A 25,857-nucleotide genomic window follows, 5' to 3' on the forward strand; every position below is an offset into this window, starting at 1 on the left:
CCAGGAGTAGAAGTCAGGTCTCCAGTCTGTCTATCATGTTAGCACCTGGGCAATAGACCCGAGTATTTGGAACAGTGCTTCCCTTCCTGTAAAGCCTCAAAATTGATTGTATGGTGCATGAGCTCATGTGATGGTGGCTCTTTATAGTCCATGCTCACCATACTGCATTGGAGACACAATCAGTCCATAACCTCATAACCTGCAAAGTGGCTAGAGGTCACCCAGGGAGCAAAGTGCAGCTGTTCCTTGTAATTAGCAGAGGATTGTGGGATACGGTAAGTTGGAGGATTGTTTTTCAGTTGTTCAGGGAATCGTGGATCCAAAAGGTCATGAGCCCTTTGGTCTGTTCATCTTAATATTGGTGTCTGGCCGCAGGAAGGATCCAGATAAGATCTCTCCTCCCCAGAGCAGCCCATGCAGCTCGTGGGAGGAAACTCTTCTACATTGATCTGCAGCTTCCCCAGTATCTCACTGGAAGAGCAATATTGAGTTCAGACCAGAATCCTACCGTAGGTCTCTTTGCCAGGGAAGATCTTGTCCAAGGCATGAAGGGAGATTAATGTTTGCTGAATAAAGCCCTTAGACAATGAGCACAAAACTCCAGTAAGATGGAGCAGAAATATCCATATCAAGAACATGAAGGGGTTATTCATAGGTGCTGGGGGCTGGAAGGGACCTCACAAGATCATCGGGTCCAGCCCCCCTGTGTGTGGGCAGGAAAGGCTACTAGGGTCAGATGACCCCAGCAAGGTGAGCGTCCAGGCTTTTTTTGAAGATAACCAGAGTAGACGATTGTACCACTTCTGGGGGGAGTCTGTTCCAGACCCTGGACACCAAGTTATGTGTAAAGGCTCCAATTCATTGAATGCAGGGCTGTCACATTCATTTGGCCCCTTGGGCCAGGTCTGGACTGCAGGGCTTCTTACAGGATCCGGACGCACCTCCATGGCTAACGTCCGTAAGTCAGCCCCAAATCTAGCAGGTTGTTACTTCTGCGCCTTTGTCTTGGACTTCAGCTCAGAAAACGGGACGGTCCTCTTGCTGTCTGGAAGAGCTAAAGGGTTAAGATCCCTCCATGGAGCTGAAGAGAAGGGCTGGAAACCAGCCTGACTCAGACTTCCAGGGAAGTCGTTGTCTTTCAGACTCCGCGTTGCGTTGCTTGTGTGCACAGGCACATTTGGCGACAGGCAGATTAATTTTGAAAATCAGATTCTGAGTCTCGGCAGTCCTAAGCCACAAGCACTCTCTTACCTGCTTTAACAAGGCAAAGATGGCCATGCTGGCCTTGGCAGCCCTGCTGCTCTCCGTGTGTTGGGTCGGCAGACTTGTTTTCATCCTTTTTTTACACAGCCAACATGGGTGCCAGAAAAGGGAACTGGAGTCTCTTCTGGCTCATGCCTCAGAGTGATTCATGCAGTCGCAGTGGTGGGGCTAGATTACGTGGGAGAGGGCAGCCTTTGATACCCACATCTTTGTAACAATGGGGAGGGGGTGAGCCAGAAAGATCCAGCCTGACTCCCAGCCTGGGTCTTGGCAGCAATCTGCCTTTGGTCTTGTAAGTGGTGCTGGCTTGTGCTGGAGTCACCAGCAGGCAATACGCCCATGCTCGGTGCTGAAGAAGAAGCCCCCGCCTTCGATGCAGTGTGTTTTGCTCAGTGTTGCTGAGGCAGGTTGGCGTCAGTGCATTCACTGGGCCTGGAGGAAAGCTGATCCCCAGCCCGGTGCTTTAGTTCCAGTTCGTAATTGTGGTTTAACCAGGCTTCAGTCGCTAATGTGTGGGGAGAGCATGTTCAGTCATTTTTTACTGTCGATGGGACCCACATCAACGGTAACATCTCTGCGGCATAACCTGGGCACTTGTGTAGTCAGTCGCAGTGTTTGCTGTCTGACTGGGCAGTGGTGGGATCTAGGAATGGCAGCCTGCAAGAACAGGGAGCAAAAGTAATCCCTGATGGAAAGAGCATACAGACTCTTTCTGTGTTTGTAGTGGGAGACGAGCTGACGGGGAGCACATGATAGTCATGGGGTGAGTGGCAGTGGTCACCATTCCTGCAGCTCCTTCCACATTTGCTAGGACTCCCTGTAGGGTCCTATGCTGCAACTGTCTCACATCGAGCAGCACCTCCACATCCAGCCAGGCCACCGGTTCTCTTCCTGGTGCACACCTGGGCTGCCCAGGCTGTGGTGAGGGTTGGAGAACTGGGCGCTGAGGGGACCCCGCTTGCCAAGCCCAGCCTATTTACCCAGACTCAAGCCCGCATCCAGCACGTGGGCTCTGACAGGGGATACATGTCCCCTGGACGTGTGTAAGATCAGCCCTTCTGCAAGTGCAATAGCAGGGTCGGCGTCTGCTGTTGCAGGCAGTGCCACGAGGCAGAGAGCAAGCTCGGCGCTCCACGTCTGCGCCTCGGCAGGCACCCGGGCCCTTGCTACGAGGCTGATCTCCGCCGGGTGTTCTCGAATCCCTCCAATTCCTGATTCATCTCCCTGCTGAGCTCTACAACACCACTTGAGGCTTTAGACATCTTAAAATAAACAGGCTCTTGATGAAGTATTTCAAGCGGGGTTAGAGCTTGTTGTCGGTCTCTGGGTAAAGGTCACTGTGGCAATCCTTGCCTCGGAGCCGGTGCTCCTACTCCAAATCCCTCAGGAGCGCTTATGGAGCTGGGTAAATGTTAGCCACGATGCGCTGGTCCTGGCCGTCTCTTCTTCTGTTACCTGGAGCCGCTGGGGTGCAGAGTTGGGCACATGTCACTAGGAACTGCGCTCCCTTATGGGGGGAAATCATGCCTGTGCAGAAGGCTTCATCCTGGCTTCATCCTTTACTTACAGCGTGAAAACCATCCAGATAAGAGAAGTGGCCTGAAAACACTGGGAAATGCTGGACAGAAAAGACCCATATTAAGATAGCATGAAAGAAAAGGGGGTCATCTCGGCATCCAAGAACAGCTTGCTTAGTCCTTTCATGTAAAGCCCGGCCCCGACTGGTGTTTGTTATAAGTCTGCAGGGGTTTTGCCTGTTGAAACGCATCCTCACCCTGATTTGAGAGGAGGCTGGTGCTTTTTTGCTGGGGCAGAGTCTCTGAGCAGCGTAGCCAGGTAGCCATGCAGATCCCTGCTGTTGTGCTTCATCCATGGTGGAGGCACCGGAAGTAGCAGCCGGGAGGTGAGAAGTCACCTGAATGCCCTGCTGGGCTCCCGAAGGGAGCAGAAGATTAACTGCAGAACATTAAAGCAACTTGTGGACAGAATAGGATGGGACAAACCTCATTTGAGGCCTTTCCCAGGAACAAAGGCCATCCACAGAAGAAAGCTAGTTATTAGGAGTCCCAGCCTCCATAAACGTAGGCTGAAATCCGGGAGCATGGAGACAGCTGCTGTCGTTTCTGTACGTGCTGTCTCAGCATAACTGTAGACAAGCAGGGTGACAGCAAACTGCTCACCATAGGATGTGATTGAGGCTGGCTGGCCGCAGCTTCATAGAAACAGCCCAGCAGTGCTGGCAGGGCCCTCAAGCATCCCTCTTATCCATCCCCCAGCTCAAGACGGGACCATCTAGGTCCGAGCCAGCCCAGTCTGACCTGCTTTTAAATCTGCCTTACGCTCCAGCTTCCACAGTGATGGGTCCCATTAGAGCCCAGATTCGCAATTGTGTGCAAAGTTTTTTTATTGGTTATGTGTGGTATTAGCTGAGTTTTCCCTGCTGCATGATGTGTTAATTAGAGGATAATTGAGGTTCTCCTCCAGGTGCACATGGGGGCCCACAGTTTTACGGGTCTTGCATTTTGCAGCCTCTCTGGCCCGCCTCTTGCAGAAGGCTTCCTGCGCTCTTCTCTTCCTCTGGGACAGGTGCAGGAGGGCGGACGGGTTTCTGCTCCTGCCTGGCTGTTTTGTCTTTGCCAGGCTCATCCCGGGCCGTTTTCCTAGCGTGGAGCAGTGGCCTGCGAGGACCATGTGCAGGGCCTCTGCGTTTTCAGAGGCATGTGGAGGCCCCAGAGCCTGGGGCTTGGCTTTCTGCATGGCCAAACTCCACCGTGCTTCAGAAAGCCAACCTGCGACCTGTGGGATAGCTCACCGACGCAGGGACACTTTGCAGCAGGCTTGAAAACCAGTCTGGGAGGGGAAATGGGGGGATTCAGGGCTCTGGGTTCAGACCCCGGCTCTGGCCCAGACTCACTGTGTGCCCGCAGGTGGGTCTGGCCATCTCTGTGCTTCCTCCCTGTCTCTCAAGGCCACTCTCTCTCCACTGTCTTTACACTGTGAGCTCTTCAGGGCAGAACCTCTCGCTCACTGCTTTTATCCAGCGCACGTTACAGTGCACTCAGCTGAGGTCAGTAGATGCAGCCCTAATACAGGGAAGCCGTAATGCGTGGATGCCAAGTGCACTACCCGCAGGCTGGGCCTGGCTTGCCCAATACGCCGCTACCGGTTACCCAGATCGTGCAGAATCGCGGTGTTCATTTCTGAGCAAGCGCCTGGCCCTCGTGACCGATGAGATCAGGGTCAAAGGGGCGAGCTCCTCTGCTCCTTGCTGATGTGACTGGAAGCTTGCCGGGGCAATCTGGTGTCAGAGCCTCAGCATCAGCGGATCCCTTGAGCACATGGCCCAGGGTGCGGGTGGGAAGGGAGCCCGTGACGGGTGGGATCTAGATATCGATGCAGAGAAGGAAGCATGGGAGTCAGGAGTAAACAGCCATTTAGTTCAATGGGGGTCGTCCTTCTTGGCAGGCATGCCACAAACAAGCCCCGTGCCCCCTCCGATGATCCATGTTCCCTGCCTGATCTGCGGCTCTGCTTTCTGCTCCCTCCCCAGTCTGTCGCATGCCACACGCAGGGACTGCCTGTGCAGGTTGGCCACCCCTGGCTTACGTCCTGCCTCCTGGCTCTGCTGTCACCTTGATCTCCGTGTGACTTCCACTGACACCAGCAGGGTCAAGGGCAGACATGATTTCTGTCCAAGCCCACGGTTTAACATGGACTCACCCTCTTTCTCCTGGTGACGTGGGCAGGCTGAGCAGGGACGACAGAGCACTGGCGTGGACAGAGCCTATGGACTAGCATTTTAGCTTTGATTTCTTGTTGATAACAGAGGCACAAGCAGCACAGACTGGAGCAAGCCCCACTTCCCATCTCGCCCTCCCTTGTTCCTACCCTGAAATCACAGAAAGCCCAAAGCCTTGCTTTTCCCTGGATTCAACTGCGTGCGTTGGCCACGGTGCTCCCAGTCAGATTGGCTGCAGTTGCTCAGCCTACATCTGGTCTTCATCTGGAGCTAACAGGATAAACATGTCTGCTTCTTGGGAACTGCTGGCATGTTCAGCTTCTCCCTTTGTGCTTTTCTATAAGCGTGATGTGCCGTGGCTTGCTCCATCGCAGCAAATCCCATTGACTCCAATTAGTCACGTCATTGGAACGTCTCTCATTACATATTAATCTTAATCCCAAAGCCTGTTGAGAGAGCTCCTCGGGGTTTTGATTTCTGCGGCTAAAGGGTTCCCTTTGCTTTCAGCTGCTTCCATTCCAGCTGTTCCAACCTTCCCCAAGCCTCTCCGGCTTTTTTGTTTCCCGTTGCTTTTCCCAGCAAACGGGGGAGGTGTTTGCAAAAGCAAAACCTAGCGAAACCTCCCTGAAGCTCTGCCCTGGCTCCATGTTGTAGTGGTCTTGAATTGGGCTTGACTGGTCCCTAGGCTGTGCAGTAGGGCATGGGCGTAGGCAGATTTTCCCCCTGGTGCCTTGCAGATGCAGCGTTGGGTTTGTATGCTACACCACGGAGCAAATAGGTGTCCGGTGTTCAGAAAGTGCAGCGCAAGAGCAAAAGTAATGCTGTTCCCCCATGGGAAATGCAGAGCAGATCCGTGGCCTCTAACATCTTTGCTTGCCTTGTCGTCCCTGCAGCCAGTGCATCACTTCCCAGCTGGACGAGCTGCTGTGCCCTCCCACGACGCCCGAGGGCCGAAACGACGAGAAAGCCCTCCTCGAGCAGCTTGTGTCCTTCCTGAGCGGCAAGGACGAGACGGAGCTGGCGGAGCTGGATCGAGCGCTGGGGATCGACAAGCTGGTCCAGGTAGCTCCGCTGGGCCTGGTGGGGGGCTGGTGTCCCTGGCTGGAGGCTGAGGCCTGGGAGTGGGTTCCAAGGAGGGTTTCCAACATCTGGTGCTTGTGGGCCAGATGTGGCCGTCAGGAAAAGAGCTCATGGTTGGAAGCGAAGCCCATGATAGAGATAGCAAGCTCCCTGCTTTGAAAACCTGAGCTCCTACGTCCTTGGCTGCTCAGGTTGCAGCGAGCGGGGAAACGCTGGCAGGCTCTCGTGCTGCCTCACCTTGCTTTGGGACGAGAGTGCTGAGGGGAGCTCCAGCTGGCACCTCGCGAGCGCGGATTCGTGAGCCTCGGTTGTGCTACAGCTTGCAGGGCCAGCAGCTACCTTTCCTGCCAAGACTGGCTCCCGTCACAGCAGTCCTCCCAGCTCTGTTTTCAACTACAGGCCAGTGATTTGATTCTGGCTTTGGCTTTTTATTGAGAGAGTGAAGTGGCCCCGATCCTGCCCTGAGGCCAGCGTGGACGGAGTGGTTTGATGTCAGCCCCCATGGGCTCCCACCTGAAGGCAGGGATCCACCCCTGCATGCCCAAAGGCAGGATCAGGGCCTGCAAGAACATGTCAGGCTGTCACAAATAGCGAGGAAGAGCCCGGCGTGACAAATGTCTGATTTGGAGGAAAGATAGGAGGAGCAGAGACAGAGAAGGAGTGAAGTAGTTTGCTTGGGACGGTCTTGCAGCTGTTTATTTTTCCAGTCCCCACAGGCTTGAACTGTAATCCTTCTCTGAAGCACTCTTAAAAGAGGGCTAAAATGGGGTGAGCTCCTCCTTCCCGTCTGTGGGCAGGTCCAGGATCCTGATGGCAAGGGATGCAGTGTCCCTGAGGCATGCGAAATGGAGCCCCTGGGACAACCTGACAGGGCGGCTTATGTCCCTCTTTCCTGGCCCATTAAGAGGCTTGAGCCTCAATTGAGAAACAAGCCCGCGTAGGCGATGAGTGATGTGGGGTGACCCATCCGAGACACCTCCTGGGAGGCCGGACTTCCCAAGGGTGTAAAGCTCTTGCCTTGTGAATGCTGTTGTCCCTTTGAGGCATCCAAAATCGCTAGCTGCTTTGGGGCATTTAGGGGGTTCACAGCCTCCATGGCCCTTTCTGTCACTGACCCCTCTGCTGAACCGCCAGGCCCCCCGACTCGTTCAGCTGGGGTACGGAAGAGCCGCCACTCGCGCCGCGTCCTTGGGCGAGGGCGCGAGCCTCTCGATCTCCCCTCCGAGACGCCAGATTCGGATGCACCGGAGCCCAGAGCGCAGGGCCTGCCCCGGGTGAGGATATCGGTCATCCTCCTCCCGGTCCCTTCAGGCAGGAGCTTCATGCTTGGCATCGAAGCCCAGTGTCTCTCCCGTCCAAGAGTCATTAATGTTAGTCTTGGGCTTTTCCCCTGGCTCCGGAGGATGCTTTTCTGGAAATCAGTGTTTATGGGGGCAGGATTCAGGTAGCTCGTCTTCTCTTGGGAGGTCGGTGCAGGACCCCTCTGCTCTCGTCTCCAGTTTCCAGCCCGAGCTTGTTCCAGCTGCTTCATCCCATTTCTATCCTTTTGTTTCATTGGCTCTTGTCCCTCCTGAGTGTTTGCACTGAGCTTGTCTACGCTCTGGATTTTGCGGCCGCCTCTGAGGGAAAGGTTTTTTTAGTGCTAGTTAACCTGGGGAACCCTCTGCCACAGGATATTATCCTTTCCTTCAGCTGTCCTAAAGCTAAAGCTGGGTTGTGTGGATGGTTCACAACACCATTCACACCTTTAACCCCTACCCAAGTAGCACTGTTTGCCATACTTTTGGTCCCAAACCTATCCTGTGGAGAGCCCACCACAGCTCAGAGGAGGAAAGTACAGCACTTCTTCCAGCCTGAAATCACTGCAGACCAGTTTGGTCACCCAGTACAATGGAAAACAGCCTGACAGGTATTGGTCCCGCCACTGGTAGCTCTTCAGACCATTGTGGTAGCTGGGGTTTGCCGGGGAAGAGGGGAGCCCTGTTGCAACCCCCTCTGGCCACCCCCGCTTGCAAGTTGTAGGAGGGGTGACAGAGGAGACACTTGAGGTGGCTGGGGCAGCGCATCCAACCCGGGTGTCTCCGGAGAACAACGGACACCCGTCTGTCTCCCTCTTGGGCCTGGTGATCTCCTGCCAGCAGTGGAAGCTGGGTGGGCTGGAGAATCGGGCCCCTTCTGCACGAGCCAAGCCCTTCTCAACTTCTGGCCGTAGTTCGCATCCAGGCAAAAAGTCCTTGCCCCTCTTCAAAGGGTTTTGGTTTTTATTAAGTCCTGGGTCTCCAAGGAGCGAGAGGTGAGCCTCCTCCCGGCAGGTGCTTCCTGGGCTGGTCCCTGCGACGAGGCTCGAGCGGTCCGGGACGGGGCCCGGCGCCGCCGGGTTCTGCGCCAAGGGCGGCGCTCGGGTTAATCGGCGGTTGTGGAAGTAAGAGCAGGCCACGCGGGCCAGGGCCCGAGGAGCCAGGGACGCGGGTGCTGGCGGCTTTGACCTGGGGCTGGTGCTCTCGGGAGCCGGAGCCGCCCCCGTGCATCTGAAACGCAGGCGGGGGCGTCGCTGCTGACTCCTCTCCCCTTTTCTCGACAGGGAGGGGGGCTGGAAGCACTGACGGAGAGGTTCCAGCCCCAGCAAGTGACGCCGCCTCTCCTCATGGATCAAAAGCCCGGCATGTATCCCCAGCCTTACTCCTCCGCTCCCACCGCCAACCTCCCCGGCCCCTTCCAGGGCATGGTCCGGCAGAAACCTTCCTTTGGGCCGATGCCCGTCCAGGTACCGCCGCCCCGAGGGGCGTTCCCCACCAACATGGGCATGCAGCCGCGGCAGACCCTCAACAGGCCCCCGACGGCTCCCAACCAGCTGAGGCTCCAGTTGCAGCAGCGGCTGCAGGGGCAGCAACAGGTGAATGAATGTTTGCTCTGGTTTTATGGGGAATCCCATTAGATCAGGCTGGGGGAAATCCCGCGTGCAGCTTAGGGACCCCCCAGGCTGGTAGCAGAGCCCATCACCCTGTCCCGTGCTCATCGGTTCCACCATCCAGGAGTCGCCTCTGGGCACTTCCAGTGTCCGCGGGTCTCGCAGCCCCTCCAGCTGTTGAAACCTTCCTCACCTCTGCTCCCAGAGCCCTAAACCCCTACAGCTGTGAGCAGGCTGTGCACCCTCCCCTGCCTACATATTGCCAAAGCCCTTCCACCCATTCCCAGTAAGTGCCTGAGCTGTTAAGAGCAGCACGAGCACTAGGCATCCCTTTCAGCAAGTAGTCAGCTTCCTCGGGGATGTAGCAAAGGTAGAAGGAGAATTGCTAGCGGGAGTCGATGGCTTGTGGAGGGACCGAATACGTGCAGCAGCACCAGAGAGAGCCAGCACTGAGCGGTAAGGCGTCTCTGATTTCTCCTCCTGTGCAGCTGATACACCAGAACCGGCAGGCCATCCTGAACCAGTTTGCAGCCAGTTCCCCGGTCGGCATCAGCATGAGGGCAGGCATGCAGCAGCAGATCACGCCACAGGTAATGGTGGGAACGCATGCATTTGTCGAGAGGGAACGAATATCACCGTAGGAGCCGACACCACTGCCCTGAGAGTGGTCGTGAGCTCTGGCCATTCCCGGGGCTGACGGCAGAAAGAAGTGCTACCCACATGAACCGGGGGGAGGATATGTGCCTAGATCACTCTCCCATGTAGGTGGCTGTTTTTTCAGCCTAGGAAGAGTATCTCCACCTGGAGGGGATAGACATTCTGGTTACTTAAAGATGAATTGTGCTGGGCTTCGTTGAAGAGGGGCCCTGAATTAACGAGCGATGTTCTTTTCAGAGCGTAATTTATAGTGAATCCTTTTTTTAATGATCCTTGTAAGCCTCAGGTCCACAAGTTCCATTTTGCTTCCAACAAAGAGTGATGAAGTACCTGCTCAGTGCTTGGGTAGAGGTTGAAAGGTGCAGACAGTTTCCATTGGAAGCCTCTGATTTTAGCTGCCAGTGCATGAATCAGTCTTTCACAGCATGGGCTGACATTTTCTAAGGTGATTAACTTGGGGCACATCTGGGTTTGGATATTTGGGAAACAAAATCTGTTACTGAAAAAAAAAAGTCTTGGGCTATTTCATGTCTGTCTACAGTCAGAAAGTTGGGTCTGAGATTCCAAAATTGGCCTTTGCTGACAAAAAGCGCCTCGGCATGCGCCCAAAGAAACAGAGTTTGATGTGAATGAGCGAGTGGTCTGTTAAAGTCGCCTGTTTTGCAGGGTGTCCCAGCAGGCCAGGAGCTGTGTGGACACAGCCAGGTTTAGTCTGTGGTGCACTTCAACCAACACAGCTCCTAGGGCTGCCACCAAAACTTTGGGGGTCGCTACCCCCCTGTGGTAGCAGCTCCCTCCACGCTGCTGCATGAGTGAGGCCTCTGCCACCACCCAGCGGTGGGCAGCCGTGGGGCGTAGACACTCCTGCACCTTCTGGCAGCGATGGCAGCTGTCTGGGCGAGGGCACAGCGCTCCTGCTCTAGAGAACTTCCAGGGTAAAAAGAACAGGAGCAGGGCATAGAAAGGGGAGGCGATTTGACCAGGCCCACACAGCAGGTCAGTGGCAGAGGTTGGGTGTTAAGAGCCGGTCCACGGGTACCCAGACCTGTGCAGCACATTAGCTCGGCAGCACGGCCTAGCGCTCGCCCTGGAGAACGGATGGAGCGGGTGACCTGGGTCTGCCCAGGCGCGTTGGTGCCGGTCAGGTGTGCAGTGCGTAGCTGGCATGATACAGGCAGGTCAAGCCGGCTCCTGCCCTGCGGAGCTGAAAAATGGGCAACAAGAAGTCCAGGGCACAGGGAGGGCAGGACATAAGGTAAAAACCCTGGTCTGCATTTGTCAGACCCAGCGAGCAGACACCGGCAGCTCCAAAGCTTGCTGCCAGCCGGCTCCTCTGAGCAGACCTACCACATGGGCACAGCTTGGGAGAGCACCGTCTCCACTGTCCCCACCTTTAAAATGCCCCTCAGGATGGAGGGGCCAAGCTGGCATGGAGGGAAGAAGTGGGTGGAGGCAGGCTGAGCCGTGCACAAGGCCCAGGGTGGGGAAGTGTTCATTGTGGGGTGATCCAGCACCAACCGCATGGGACCGCGAGGATGAGCCAGGGGGCCGGCAGGAGTGGAAAAGAGCCCGAGCCTGCAGCAGATGGGCACTTTGGGACAGGCCTTTCCCTTGCTCAGAGCTACATGGAGCAATGAGCCTGGAGTTTCTGCCAGGAGCCCCAGGCCAAGGTCTCCTGCCTGTAGCTGTGCTGGGAACATGCCTTTTCCATCCCGTCTCTCAGGGGGTCTTTGAAGTTTTCTCGTTCGGGGCTCGTGCACGGAGGCAGAGCTGTGATGCTTCCTGTCTGCCCAGCCTCTGACAGCTCCAGTTTGGCGGAGCGATGGTGTCCCCAGTGGCTCCTGGGGGGTTTAGTGTTTCCCTTGCCAAGCAACGATGGATGCCCCTGGCTTGGACCCAGGGCAGAGCTCTCCCAGCTGTAACATCCTCCTTTCTGTTGCAGCCACCTCTGAATGCCCAGATGCTGGCCCAGCGCCAGCGAGAGCTGTACAGCCAGCAGCACCGGCAGAGGCAGCTCATGCAGCAGCGCGCCCTCCTGATGAGGCAGCAGAGCTTTGGGAACAACCTCCCACCCTCGGCCGGCCTCCCGGTGCAGATCGGGGCTGCCCGCCTCCCCCAAGCGCCCCCACAGCAGTTCCCCTACCCCCCGAACTACGGTACGAGCCCTGGGAACCCGCCCACCTCCACCAGCCCCTTCTCGCAGCTGGCGTCGAGCCCTGAGGTGGCGCTGGCCAGTCGCAACAACATGGTGAACCGGAGCATGATGGGCAGCGTCGGGGGGCAGTTCGGCACGGGGATGACCCCACAGATGCAGCAGAACCTCTTCCAGTATTCGGGATCGGGTACGTCCACAGACCTGTGCGCGGGCAGCACCTTAAAAGCCACCGCGGGGCGGGGCGTAGAGGGTGCAAAAGCTGCTCCTTGACCGAGCTAACGGCTTGCAAGGGCACCAGGTGAAGCACTAGGGAGAGAGTCGGGCAGACATTTCTATAGGGCTTCTCCTGTGCTAGTCTCCAAGAGCCTCAGGAAGGTGGGTGTGGGGGTCATTGCCACGCATGGGGAAACTGAGGCATGGAGCAGGGACCTAAGCTGAGGGGTCCCAGCAGTATCAAGCCAGCCCAGCGCTCTGCCCCCCGCCGTCACGTTTCCTTTGGGCTGCTCAGGTGAGATCTCCACGTGGCTCCTGTCTTCCAAAGGGACCCTTCGTACAGACAGGTTGCTCCAGAAGGTGATGCCGTATGGGGAAATAACCCCGTCCTGCCAGAGAACGGACGTGCAGAGCGATGCTTTGCTACAGCTTTCCGTAGCTGCAGGCACTGGAGCATGGCCAGACCCCCGTGGCTGCTCCAAGGAGGTGTCTGACCGCGGCCATGGCTGGTCAAGTGGGGATGCCAGTGGGGTACAAACGCACCCTGTTCAAATGCACCCGCTCGGGGCAGCCTGGCATGTTGGCAGTGCCTGGGGGGGTCTGAGAGGCGCGGAATAGCGGACATGGACCCCCAGCCGCGTGGCTCCCGCTGGGGGATTTGTGGTGCAGTGGCCTACAGCGAAGCCGTCTGTGTCTCGCTCCGCAGGCATGGGCCAGCAGAACGAGCCCGGCTTTGCCCCCGCGCTCAGCCCCAGCAGCCCACTGATGTCGCCGCAGATCCCTCCTTCCCAGAGCCCCATGCTGCAGGCGGCCCCACCGACCCCCGGGTACCAGTCCCCGGACATGAAGACCTGGCAGCAAGGAACAATGGGGAATAACAAGTAAGTGGCACTGAGGGGCAGCGATGCAGGGGCAGGGAGAGGGATAACACTGCAGCGCCTTCCCCTCCGGCTGGGATCTGCGCCTCTAAGCCCAGCCAGTCAGGAGGCAGGGGGAGCCAGCAGCTATGGATATGGACACCCTGCCCCATGGTGGGGTCACACCTGGGACTAGGGTTCAGAGCCACATGCCTTTGCCCCCTGAGCCACAGTGGTCCTCCTCTAGCTGGAAGTAGGTAGCCAGATGTCGGACTCACACTGGAGGGAGGTTGCCCTCTCGGCCCATTACTGCAGACCCTGTTGGTAATGTGCCATGTTGCTTCCTAGACCTCCCGCCAGGCAGGAGCTCCCTTTCCCTGGTAAAAAATAACCTTTGCCTTCCAAGACTGGTAGCTCTCCCCTTCTGAGAGGACCAGGGTGGGCTGAGACAGGGGAGCATGGAGCAGCAGGGGAAAGAGAGCAGACCCCGGGCATCCTCCAGGTACTCGGCATGGGCTCTGGCAGCAGAAGCTGCGTGAGTAGGTGGTGCTAAATTGCCTTGCTAAATGGACGTGTGTGTTTGACAGCACGTGAAGCAGGGCTTGTGCTTTAATTAACATCAGTGCCTTACTGAAGCCTCAGGAGAGCAGTAGCTTTACCAGCCAACCCCAAACTGGACCTTGCTGCCTTCCTCTCTGTCCTGGGCGACCTGCACAGCTCAGGCCACGTTCCTCCATCAGGCCCTGCAGCCGTCTCTGCTGCTTGACTTAAATCAATCTGGGGCAAAACTGTGTATCCTAAGAAATCACCAAAATCCTGCTCCTTCCAGATATTGGGATATGAAAGCCTACTGGTGCATGAGTGGGCTCTGCCCCTTTGTCACCTACAGGCTGTCCTCTTGATGCCCTGGTACTCTGTTGAAGTCATTCAGCTGAAGGTGCGAAAAGATATCTGCTTTATTCAGCACGGTATCGTTCAGCCCACTCTGCGTGGGGAGGCTGGCCCGGTCTCTGAAACATGCACAGGGAGGGATCAAGCTATCCAGAGAAGACGACGAATAGGTGTAAAGATGTGACTGTGCACGATGTCGTGTCACACAGACCAGGGCCTTGCTTTGTTTCTGAGCTGAACTGTCCTGTTGGAGGTTTTGAAGCCCCGGGTAGACACAGCCCTGGCTGGGATGATCTAGTTGGGGCTGGTCTTGCTTGAAGCAGGGGGTTGGACTAGATGTGACCCCCTGAGGTCCCTTCAACCCTCATTTTCTATGATACTCTGACCAGGACTCATTTGATAAGGCCTTTCCTTACTAGCATTGTTTGTGCCCTGCTGTCGTCATGCCGGACATATGCCTGATGGCGCAGACACCCGAAGCAGAAGTCCCACACATCACCCTACTTGCTGTGGGCCGGATTCTGGCTTGTAAAGCATCTGTCCCCATTTCCAGGAGAGTTATTTTGATCTCTGGCACTGTCTGAGCTCTTCCCCGCTCGGCCGGTCTGCCGTGTCTTGGTTGCAGGCCATGTTTCTCATTCCTAGGGTTCCTTAAAGGAAGGCGCGCTTTGTTTCTCATTGAGCAGATCTCCACGTTTCTTGGGTTTCATTAAATCCACTGCTGGCTAAGAGCGCTGCATATATTTTTCATCCAGCCTAGTGTTGCCACCAAGCACGAAGAACGGGCACGGTGTGGCATCAGACTTGTTCGCCGGGGAGAGGATCAGATCTTTGAGCAGGACCTTTGGTTCTCGGTGGCGTGGCTCATGCTAGCCTTTCAGGGGCTGGTGGTCACGGCGTGGGCAGGAACAGCTAGGATACGCACCAGCTCAGCTCCCCCTGTGCCGAGCCACGTTGCACAGCCCTCGGCGCCGCTCACTCGCACGCTGGCCGGTTGCTGCCCTGGCCCCGAGAGGAAGGACCTTTGTCTGCGTGGTCAGACCCCCAGGAAACGACTATGCCACAGGCCGTTTATCTCAGTTTGCGCGGATGAGAAGACGCTATGCTAGAGCCCAGAGGAGGCGCACGGCTGTGTTGCACGCCCTTGTGCAAACCTGGGGCTTCCCTTTCTCTGTCCTACTTCCCTGCCATGGTTCAGATCCTCCAGCCTGCCCCAGAGCAGTGCCCGGCCTGTTGGCCTGGTCCCAGTCCTGATGCTAGGGTAGCACAGGCTCCACCCTGCAGACAGCGAGGGCCAGAGGAAGCACGGACAGCTGGGGCCGACTGACACCTGCACCCTGATAGAAAAGAGCAACGGGCCTGTGTCATAAAAGCAGGGAAGTGGCCAGGGCAAGGGGAGATCTCCCTCCACAGCCTTCATGTATCTCCTTCTTTTTCTCTCTCCCAGGTAGGGATTGCTCTGAGACTTTGGCCCCTGCCTGACATTACATATATCACGCAATTCACTGGTCAGTCTCGCAATAAATTTAGACCAGCCACACGTGCAGAGTAATTATCCCACTGTAAAAATGACCGTCCAGCTATCGAAAGAGCCAACCAGCTACATAGTCAGTGCTTGAAAATGTGCAACAACTTTATAGCTGGTTTCTATCCAGCTTTCATTTGGTTGGTAGATGAGAAGGGCAAAGCCAATGGGCTGGATGCCACCTGCAGAGAGTAGAGAGGGCTTTGTGTCTTGAAGGACTCGCCCCCGAACAGCTGCCCATTCAGTGCCATTCTCGGCCGTGGCATGACCCAGCCCCCGGGCTCCTCGCTGCTGAAAGCAGTGGCTCAGACACAAGTTTTCAGGGTAATGGGTTGCAGTGCTGCATGCATCAGCCAGGGAAGATTGCACCAGCAACAAGTCGCTTCGTGTCCCTTCCCTCATGGCCAGGATGAGCAGAGCGACTCGGGAACAGCCTCCCCAGCACCTGAGCCCTGGCTCCTGCAGGCAGGTTCCCTGTCCTGCGTGCCCAGCCCTGCCTGGGGAGACCCATCTCCCAGGGTCTGTTCTTCGAGGGCCTGGATGGCTGCAACGGGATGCGCCTTTTCATTCCCCTTGGGTCTGTTGCATGCCCCGCTCCCACTCCAGAGCTCACCAGAAGTAAAGCTCAGACCAGATACACCCAGGCAGAGAGGAGAGGGGCATTATGACCCCGGCCACCCCTGTTTTGGCTTGTGGTGATGCAGGCTGGGTCACCACAGAACAGAAATTATTCATTTCCCCCCCCCCACAACATGGAAAGCAAAAGCCAACCACTGTGGATTGAGCAAGCGCTTTGTCGGAGCCACAGCACAACGCTCGCTTCGTCGTCAGGCGATTGCCCAAGTCTCTAAAGGGAAACGGTGGAAGTTTAGAAAGAAAACACCGTTTCCAACAGGGCAGGGTGTTTGGCTTTAAAATGGTCAAAACAGAGCATTTGGCCTTTCCCACAATTGTTTCTCAGTGTTTTTGGCCGAATCTGCTGAATTTGACCTCGGTTTGATCCGACTTCAACCTGAGTTCACAAGTAGCTTTAGCTGACACAAACGGGCATATTTCAGGAAATAAAGCGGTCGCTGGAAAGAGCTCCCCGAGCCCTAGACGTATCGGGCCTGTGGCAGCAGGAAGACCGCTGCTGCTACGCTGCGCCCGGTTCGGTGTCGTTACTCGACAAAGGACGTGGAAACAGTGGAGGAGGGTCGGAGGAGACACGGGAACGGGTCAGGACCTGGGGGACCAGCCGAGGAGTTAGGGAGCCGCGGAGCTCAGTCTCTTCAGCTGGTTGAGGAGACAGGTGAGAGGCAGCCTGGCCGCAGTTGACAAGTACTTCCTCGGAAAGAAAGAAGGGCCTGGGTCGCTAGCAGGATCGTCAGAAGAACCTCATGGTGGACGCCTGACCACCTCCAGTCGCTTGGGCCGCACGTGCTGGTCTTGAGGCTGGACCAGAGTCTCTCAGGGGATATAATAATCTCTAAGCTGCTGCCATGGCGGATGACGATGCTTCGAGCTTTTATTTCGTCTCCAAGGCTCTTTGCTGTTGTGCTGCCCAGCACCAGGGTCCGTGGGCTGTTGGCCAGAGCAGGGCATCCGGTCGGACCGTCTTTTCTCTGCTTCCCTCACAAGAGCGGGGCTGCCTCTTAGACCCCCCCGCCGCGTTTCACATCCCAGCCAGGAAGGGCAGACGGTCTCCGTTCAAAGCACAGGTGACACAGGCAGGTTTTCTGGCTTAGGACCGGCCACAGGGCTGTCCCCTGCTCGTGCGTGGTCCCCTGGCCTCTTACCAGCACCCAGACACGTGGGGTGTCCATGGGACCTTCCATTCCCTGCTGGGTAACGACGCACAGGGGAGGCAAAGGACAGCTCCCGAGGCCTCGGCATGTCCATTTGGTGCTTCTGCTTGTGAGACTCAAAGGGGCAGAGATCAGCCAAAAACTGGCACTGCTGCTCTGTCCCATTGTAGCAGCTGGGGCAGTGGCGGTTGCCCCTGCTAGGGAGTTCTGCTGGGGGGTGGTATCTCAGGGCCACACTCGCCCGGTCTCACCCTCGGCTTCGTTCTCCGTGCAGCGTTTTCAGCCAAGCAGGGCAGAACCAGCCGGCGCCCGCTCAGCAGGGGATGTACAACAACGTGAGCATCACCGTGTCCATGGCAGGAGGGAACACCAACGTCCAGAACATGAACCCCATGGCCGGACAGATGCAGATGAACTCGCTGCAGATGCCCGGGATGAACTCCATGTGCTCCGAGCAGGTCAGTGCCCGCAGCAGCTTGGCGAGGACGCCGTGACGCTGCTAACCCGCCTCCCCCTACCCCGCGACGTGGGTGTTTCTAGCAGGTCTCTGTGACCTTGCTCATCTCAGTCATTGGCTCTGCCTGCCCCACACCGAGCTTCTGGGCCTCGTGCTGGGAGGTGCCTGGCTCCCTGGGCCAAGGAGTGAGCGGCTGTGGCGTGTACAGGTTCCCCTGGTGCTCCAGGGTCCTCAGCAAGCCAGATGCTGGCTGCGAGGGCTGGAAGCCGCCTGTGTCTTCTCCTATAGCTCAGCCGCTCTCCGGCTGGCGTGCGAGGGGCCAGAACGCCCTGCCTTGTGATTTATCTCCTGCTTCTGCACAGCCCTGAAATGTCTCCCTCCTCCATGAGCTTCCTTTAGGCATGGGGAGAATTCACCGCCTCTGGCAGCACAGCTAGGTGGGCGCTCAGCTGGCCTTGGGGGTAACGCTGTTCAAGGGCTGGAAGGCATCAGGTCAAGGCCTCTCTGCGGCGCTGACTGTGATGAGCTCCTGGAGACGAGGGATCAGACTTGCAGGAGAGCAGTAGTTGTGCAGAGCGTGCCTGGCTGCCCGCCCCCGCCGCAAGTGTGCACCGGGGGCTCCGTCCTATGCCGGGGGAACGCCAGGCAGGTTGCATTGCACTCAGACAGTCCCAGGAAGTGCCTCCACCTCCAGTTGGGAAAAGCACTTCCAGGAATCCCAGCCAGCTCCTGAGCCCAGTGATGCCTCCAGGGGAGAGGGGTGGTATCAGGCTCTCTGTCCTCGTAGGTGGTCAGGGCTGCAAGGGTTTCTCCCTGAAGCAGGGTCCCCACTGCTCATTGCCGGATGCTCCCTGGTGCAGCACCCAGCTGGGCATCCAGAAACCCAGTCCACCTCCCAGTTTCTGGATCTCACTCGTTCCCACTGCTTGCTGGCACCACTCCCAGCAAAGGGCGGGTGGCAATGCAAGGTGACACCGGTGCTGAATGTACCCCCTGCCTTTTGCCTGCAGCCCTGAAGCAGAACTTTGTTCTCCAGGCTGCTGTTCGAGGCTGGCATGATGGTAAATGGAGAGGCCATGATGCGTGGTACATGTACGTGCACACACGCACGCACGCACCCTCCGTGTCGGGGCTTCCTGCCAGCGCGGTGAGCACTGGTGCTTCATGTCAGAGACATCCCTGGCCCTAGAGGAGCCTGTCCCTGCAGTGTCTGTAAGGGCATCAGGGGTGCTCTCGGAGGGCTAGCTGCCTCACTGCACAGCCAGGCACAGTCTGGAGGGACCCAGGCACCATCCCCGTACCGCCAGCAACTGTTGTGACAGCACTGCCGTGCAAATGCAGGAAGCTGTTCCGTGTCCCCTGCTCCCGGCAGCCAGTCCCCATCCTGCCCACGGCCCTGCTCTGTGGTGGGAAGCTGCCTTTGGCCACTTGTGAAATCCAAGAGCGCGAGCTCTGCCCTCAGTGTGCCAGGCCAGCCCAGAGGTCGCTCCGGCCTCACAGGGGCTCTGGTTGTTTGGGCCGATGGGGCAGCGCCAGCGTGCAGCGAGCTGGGCCATGTTGCTCTTGGCTGCGTCCCCTTTAATGAGTTTCATGTGTGAGCATGTGTCTGTCTGCGCTGATGCTTCCCAGAGCCCAGTTCCCACAGCAGGGCCTCCCAGCCGGGCCAGGAAGCCTCCTGACAGCTGTCCGCATTAGCATGATGAGCACTCGGGGCACCCAGCCCTCTCCTCGTGGTGCCCGTCGGATGCACTGGCCCCGGCCCTGGATTGCCAGCCTCATCCAGGTCCCGGCGTCCCGGCCAGGAGAGGATTAGTCCCTCGCACAGTGTGACGCAGCAGCCTGGAAGTGAAGCCAAGATGGGGTGGGGCGTTCACCAGCCAGTTCGGTGGCAGGTCCCGCTGCCTGGAGAGAAGCGGCTGGGGCTGGGGAGGCCAGGCTTGATGGCGGTGACCCCTGGGGTCCCTCCACCTCTACCTGGGGGAGGTTGTAGCTCAAGCTGCTCAGACCAGGGCTGCAACCCTAGGAGAGCACGTCTTCTCTTGGCCCAAGGGTCCCTGTTTACCTTGCTCGTCCCAGTCCAGTGGACTTGACCATCTGCCCCGTGCCTCAGGTGCTCTGAGGTCGACCTGCCCAGGCGGTGAGGGGACGCTGTAGTGCACAGGTGTAGCTCAAGCATGGGATGACAGGCCCACACATCTGCCTGACCAGAGCAGGGCCCAGGGAGCTCACCAGCCTGTAACCTCTGCACCCTCGTGCCAGCGCCGTGATGCCCTGCCCAGCACTGATGCAGGACAGGCGGGAGCGCAGGGAGCCAGGTGGGAGGGAGGTTTGCTTTGCTCTCCTGAACTGAACCATCACTGAGTCTTCCTCTTGCCCTCGGCAGGTAAATGACCCGGCGCTGAGACCCACGGGCCTTTACTGCAACCAGCTTTCCTCCACTGACCTTTTGAAAACAGAAGCAGACGGGGCGCAGGTCAGTAAGTCACTCCTAAGCGCAGAACCGTCCGAGGTACAAACAGGAGGCGTGGGACGGGTCTGGGGAGGTCCCTCTGGAGTGGTGATCCCTCCCAGACTGATCCAGTCTGCCAGTTTGGCCACAGGCAAAGGTCCCCGCAGTGGCCAAGAAGGACCTGTCAAGCCATTCACTTCAGGGCTCCTGCCTCTCCTCCGCCTGGCCGAGAGCTGGGGCCGGCATTGGCCATCGCTGCCTTGGGAACCTCACCTAAACACTGCCCTGGATTTAGCCCGCTGGGAATCCAAGGTGGCGAAGGGGGCTGAGCTGAGAACATGACTGAATGCCCAAGTCAGAGGTCGCCTGAGTCCTCCTTGGGTCTTACTGGTCCCCTGTGACAGCAAAAGGGGGATTAATTTCTTCAGAGGTGGCAGGACAGTGGGCACCCTCAGCACCTGGCACACCTCACAGGTCCTAAGGGCCTCCCTTCTATCTCAGGGAGCGCTCAGCATCCTCCTTTGCCCCCCCACCTTGCAGCACTGCCAGCCTGGGTGGTCGTCAGTGCTGTTGCTGTACCCTGGGGGTGGGAGGAAAGGACGCGGATCCAGCATGTGCCCAGAGGCTGCCGGTGTCCTGCCAGTTCGTGCAGAGCTGACACGTTCTGCTTCTGCGCAAGGTTTGCCCCTGCACTGGGGATCTCTCACGACATCCCCTGCTCGGGTGCTAAAGAGGTCGGTGTGTTAAATTAGCCTTGTCAGCAAGTATGTGCTCAGACCAAGGGATTTAGCCGGGGGCGGCTGCGGGGCGCAGCTTTTGCAAAATGTCCCGGATCTGTATCCGTTTTTTCCAACCTTAAAGGGAACAGGTGAACAGCTTCTTACCTCCGGGCTGGTGACCATCTTTTCCAAAGCTGAGCTAAAACAAAGTAAAACCCAGTGCTTCCTGCTGCACTAGTAACCCTTGCGCGAAGTCACCACCCGTGCTGTTCTTCCCACTCACACCATGAGGTTTCCCTCTTGGATTTCACTCAGTTTGCACGGAGAGAATTAACCAGTCCATTCTCTTTTTCCCATGCCCCCCTCCCCCTCTTTTTTTGGTGGCTTCTCAACCAGGGTGCCATGAGATGCTTTTGAGAGTGCTGCAGGGAGCTGTGCAATATAAGCACTGGCAGGTGTGCACCCTTCCATGCGACTGACACAGTACACCCAGAGATTTCCAGCAGGGATCTGCAGCGGGGCTGGCTGAGTTCTTTGCAGCAGAAAAATGGCTCTAGGATTTTTCTGGAGTCCAAAGCCGAGTGGAAGTTCAGAGCTGGTGTTTTCTGAGGGGGGCCTTGAAGCTAACCGGGGGGGGGGTGCCATGTCTAACAGGGTTGAAGAACCAGTGCTCTGGCATGATTGGGTGGATCGGTGCCTGGAGTGGTGCCAGGATGCCTGGTTTAGTTTGCGAGGACAGTAGGGAAACGCGGGACTGTCCCCGACTCGCCCTGTTTTCACTGGAGAGAACAGAGACGTGACTTCCTACCGCTCCAGCGTGCCACGCAGCGCTCCTCTCAGACCCTGCTGACGGTCCCGTGCAGCAAGCGGGATAGCACCAGTGGCGTGGCAGGCGCGACCCACCTCGGCACGTCCCCCCGGTCCATCGGGCAGCCATCCAAAGGGTTCTGCCCGTAGCAAAACGGGAAGGAAACCGGTTTCTGGTCTCGGAAACTGCGCTCCCCTTAGCACCAGGTCGCTCTCCGCTCGAAGCTCCAGCTGCCCGGCAGCTGGGGACTCGGGCATGCCAATTTTTTTTTATATCGTTATTTTTATTTTAATTTTTTTAAATGAAAAAACGTGTGAACCTGTCGGAGCTCTGACCCGAATGAGTGCAGCGGTTTTCTTTTTATAGGACAAGAAGACAGAAGAGTTCTTCTCTGTGGTGACTACAGACTAGAGGAATTCTCTAGTGAGTTTCCACTTCACGTAGTACCCGCTCCGTCAGCCGAGGGACCCCTGCCTGTTTCCGTCTAAAAATCTCTCTTGTCTTTTGTGTCCCAGCAGGTACAGCAGGTTCAGGTGTTCGCGGATGTGCAGTGTACAGTGAATCTGGTAGGCGGAGACCCTTACCTGAATCAGCCTGGTCCAGTGGGCTCCCAGAAAAACGCATCGGGTCCTCAGACCACGCAGGCCCAACAGAAGAGCCTCCTTCAGCAGCTACTGACTGAATAACCCGCTTTTAAAGGAATGTGAAATTTAAATAATAAGACGTACAGAGATATATAAATATATATATTATATATTTTTCTGAGATTTTTGATATCTCAACCTGCAGCCATTCTTCAGCTCGTAGTGTTTGGAGCAAAGAGGTGTTTTTTTTGTTTCGTTTTTTTTTTGTCGGTGTCATTTTGTTTCGTTTGAGGGTTTTTTCCCCCTTTCCCTGGTTTTTTTTTTTTTTCCCCCCCCTTGTTTTTTTCTTTTCTTTTTGTAAAAGGCGTTGGACGTTGGCAAAGTGACGAGGCAGGACAGTCGGTTTCTTGAGCCAAAATTACAGATGATTCTTATTTTTGTAATCAGTTGCTGGCTTCTTAATCTGGACGAAGGTTTCTCGGGGCCGCGGGGGAGGGACGGGGAGAAGACTGCGTCGGACGAGACTGCGTCGGAAGGAGGAGGATTCTCTCAGTTTCAGCTGGATCTGTCACTGATTCGTGCCTCGGGACCCCGGGCGCGGGGGGACGCGTGGAGGACTCGACGTCGGACTGTCAGAAACGGCCGTTCTTATTCGCGCTTAAAACAACCAACCGACCTTCTCTCTCCCCTCTGCCCCAGCCCGCTCGTGCGTACAATCAGCTTTTTCTAGCAAAATCGTGAGTTTGTCAGTTTTAAAGATAAAAAACAGAGTATTTTGACCCACCTTTTTTTCCATGTTTTATGCTGGTTTAAGGTCTCTCGGACAAGAGAGGCCCCAAATGTGTACATTGCAACGAGAGAGGGGAAAAAAAAAATAAAACGAGAATAAAAAAGGCAAAGGAAAAAAAGAGAGAAAAAAAACAGTTTGGGGAAAAACTGCAATAATTTTTAGGGGGCAGGATGGGGGGGTGGGGCCTGTCAATTATTGTAGATACAAATTTTCTGATTAAATATTAAATAAAATTAAGCAGTCAGTTCTTTCTGCTTGGGTTGTGTTTAACCGCTGAGGTAGCATAAACTATTTAAAATAACGAGGATGATAAAATAAAATAATAATAAGAGGAAGAATTCAGTTACCTGCTGGGAGATAGCTGCTTTTTTTTCCCCCTCCGGCCTCTCACTGTAAATAGCTTGGGTCTCTTGTACAAATTTGGTTTTACTTTCCTTCTCTCTTTTATTTGAGGATTGCTCCTAATCTCACGGTGTTCCTGACTTACCGGGGGGGCAGGGCTTTTCCCCCCCTCCCCTTCTTTCTCTCTCTTTCTACAATCGCGCTGGTGTGTGGAAACCCTGTAGCTTTGTCGATTTGAATCTGCAAGTTAAAAACCAACAAAGAAACCTGGTTGCCGGCTGCCGTTCTGTTGTGTTCTGCGCTGATGCCTGCCTCGCGCTTCTCGGTGGGCCCGGGGCTTGGCAGGGGCAGGTTCAAGGCTGCAGAGCCCTGGGCTTGGTGTTCGGAGGCACCGAGCGCCTGCGGTTGCCTCGCAGAGTCCGTGGGAGCGCGAGAGCACTCGGCCCCTATGGAAAGGACATTGAGGGCGGGTTCGGTCTGCCCCGGAGGGACGCAGGAAATCGGGGGTGCCTTTGCGGTGGCTTGACTTGTGTGCCACAGGGGATTTGCTCGCTGCCAGCAATAGAGACGAGGGGGGTTCCCTTCCTGCAGAGCCGTCACCAGTCACAGAGCTGTTTTTGGCCTCATCTGCTGCCCCCTCGGCCCCAGTCACCCCCAGTCCTGCCCCCGGCAGCAGATTCCTCTGAGGAAGGAGCTCAGGTAGAGGAGGCGGCATGGGGCTGGGTGCCAGGCAGCTCTGGTCTCTCCGGGTGCTGCGTCTCCCTCCTGGACGGCCCCGGAGCCACAGCTGGGCTGGACCAGAGAATAAACGCTGCCAAGGCCCAGGTCAGATCTGGCCCTACCCTCAGCTGGACTTCAAGCAAAGCCACCACCAGCCCCGGTTGGGAAGACACAGAGTGACATCTCAGTGCCCCAGGGCTATGCTCCCTGCCCCCACCGCACTGAGACGTGGCCCTGGCAGGCTGTTTGCTGTGGGCTGCAGGTCGCTCTTCTCCCTCCGGCCTTTTTCCTCCGGAGGCAGAAGAGCTGTAGCTGCAGATGCAGGAAACAAAGCCCTGGGGGGCCAGTCTGCAGAGCTCTGAGCCACAGCCCCAAGGTAGCTGGGCCAGCTCCTGCGGGAGAGCCCCTGGGCTGCAGGGAGAAGCCTTGTGACCTGCGCTCCAGCTGCCCCTTCCTCCCAGCCCACCCCCTGCAATGCAGCTGTTGCTCTCACAGCTGGGCATTGAGCTTGGGTACAAGTGGAGGAGAGAAATGCAGCTTTAAAACCATCCAAAACGTGTGTGGGTGAATACTATTGCCTTGTTTGCTGCCCAAATGCAGCTGCCTCTGGGGTATAACACAGCATAGAGAGAGTAGTTCTCAGTGCCCCTTTGCAACAGTGCTGGAGCAAAACAGGTGTTGTGCAGGGATAAATCACTAGACGGTTTCTGGGTAGGAATGCAATTGTTGGCACTAAGATTTGGCCAAACTCCAAGGTTAACAGTCTGTTCTTGCAAGAAAGTGCTGAGGGAGCTTCTCGTGACACCGTGCACTCAGGACCTGGGCTTTGGGGTTAATTCAGACAATGGAGACATCCGACAGCCAGCTCTGGTGGTAGCTGTCCCAGACCTCTTTGGTGCTTTCCCACTCTACGCTCATTCCCAAGCACCCCCTCTTCAGCCCAACAGCAGTGCCCAGGCTGCACGGAGATGAACCGACCCTCCTTTCCCCTTTGCTCTACCCAAAGGATCAGCTCCAACCAGCTACACATGAGGAGCACAGAAGAGATGTTCAAGGGTCTTCTCTGGTTACCAAAACCCCCAGTAGAAATGGCCGCATTGCAACGAAGCTCTAGCAACCTCCGTGTCCTTGAGGTGGCTGCCAGACTCACCCCGCTACAAGGACATGCCTTGTCCTAGGAGCAGCCTGGCCAAAGCAGCTGTCAGAAGGGAGCCAGCACAACAGCCAAGGGTGTTGGGCCAGGCCTGAAGGTGCTGACGTCGCCACCCTGCCCCGGCCCTGTGCTTGGACCACAGGGCACATCGCCAAACACAACCACCCTGCTAGAATGAATCTAGCCTTCAGTGGACAGAAAACCCTTCCTCTGCCTGTGCGGTGGCAGGATTCAGAGCACAGAGCACCCAAGGGACACAAGGCAGGACAAGGCCAACATTACCCAGGTGCCTGGGAGCTGTCCTCTGTATCCAGGCAAAGGGCCAGAGTCAGGCAGCATTTCGTGGGGTCCTGTGCATCCGCGGTTGCTGTCCCTGTTGGCTCCTGGAGTCACCTCCCTCCTCACTCACCCTGCTCTGGATGTCCTATAACAGCACGTGGCTCTGCAGAAGACTTGGACGCAGCCTTTGTGCTGTGTGGACCTCCCGGCCATCTCCCTCCATCAGGACCCTTCAGTCCTGCAGCAGCAGGAGGTACTCAGGTGACTCTTAAACCATGCAAAAGACCCAGCTGTCTCCTGCCAGAAGCTCCCAGTGCAGCCTGGGCGTGCTCTGATCTCGGTGTGAAGACTGAAGGGGCCGAGGCAGGAGACCAGTGGGGCTCCCTCAGTGCAATGCATTTTAACTCAGGCCACAGCTTCAGAGCAGGGACCAAGTCCAGAGCCTCCTGGGAGGGTGGAAATGTGGTGTGACCTAACGCAC

General features: G+C 56.8%; 1 protein-coding gene across 12 annotated transcripts in view; it reads left to right on the forward strand.

The window, feature by feature from the left end:
• NCOA1 (nuclear receptor coactivator 1) overlaps window positions 1-25,857 on the forward strand; it is a 200,161-nt gene that overhangs the window by 173,706 nt on the left and 598 nt on the right. For 6 of the 12 annotated variants that reach the window (XM_019537220.1, XM_019537225.1, XM_019537227.1 and 3 more), the window contains 8 exons: window positions 5,896-6,064; window positions 8,664-8,975; window positions 9,479-9,580; window positions 11,590-11,989; window positions 12,722-12,896; window positions 17,350-17,533; window positions 19,916-20,005; window positions 22,024-23,003. In XM_019537220.1, the coding sequence (XP_019392765.1) occupies window positions 5,896-6,064; window positions 8,664-8,975; window positions 9,479-9,580; window positions 11,590-11,989; window positions 12,722-12,896; window positions 17,350-17,533; window positions 19,916-20,005; window positions 22,024-22,194 (1,603 nt within the window). In that variant the 3' untranslated portion in view covers window positions 22,195-23,003. Of the gene's footprint in view, window positions 1-5,895; window positions 6,065-8,663; window positions 8,976-9,478; window positions 9,581-11,589; window positions 11,990-12,721; window positions 12,897-17,349; window positions 17,534-19,915; window positions 20,006-21,874; window positions 21,932-22,023; window positions 23,004-25,857 lie in introns of those variants that run through there. The other 6 variants (XM_019537229.1, XM_019537231.1, XM_019537226.1 and 3 more) reach the window with 4 other exon arrangements.

The sequence above is a fragment of the Crocodylus porosus genome, unplaced genomic scaffold (assembly GCF_001723895.1).
Source record: "Crocodylus porosus isolate Cpor-Errol unplaced genomic scaffold, CroPor_comp1, whole genome shotgun sequence".
Classification (NCBI taxonomy): Eukaryota; Metazoa; Chordata; order Crocodylia; family Crocodylidae; genus Crocodylus; species Crocodylus porosus.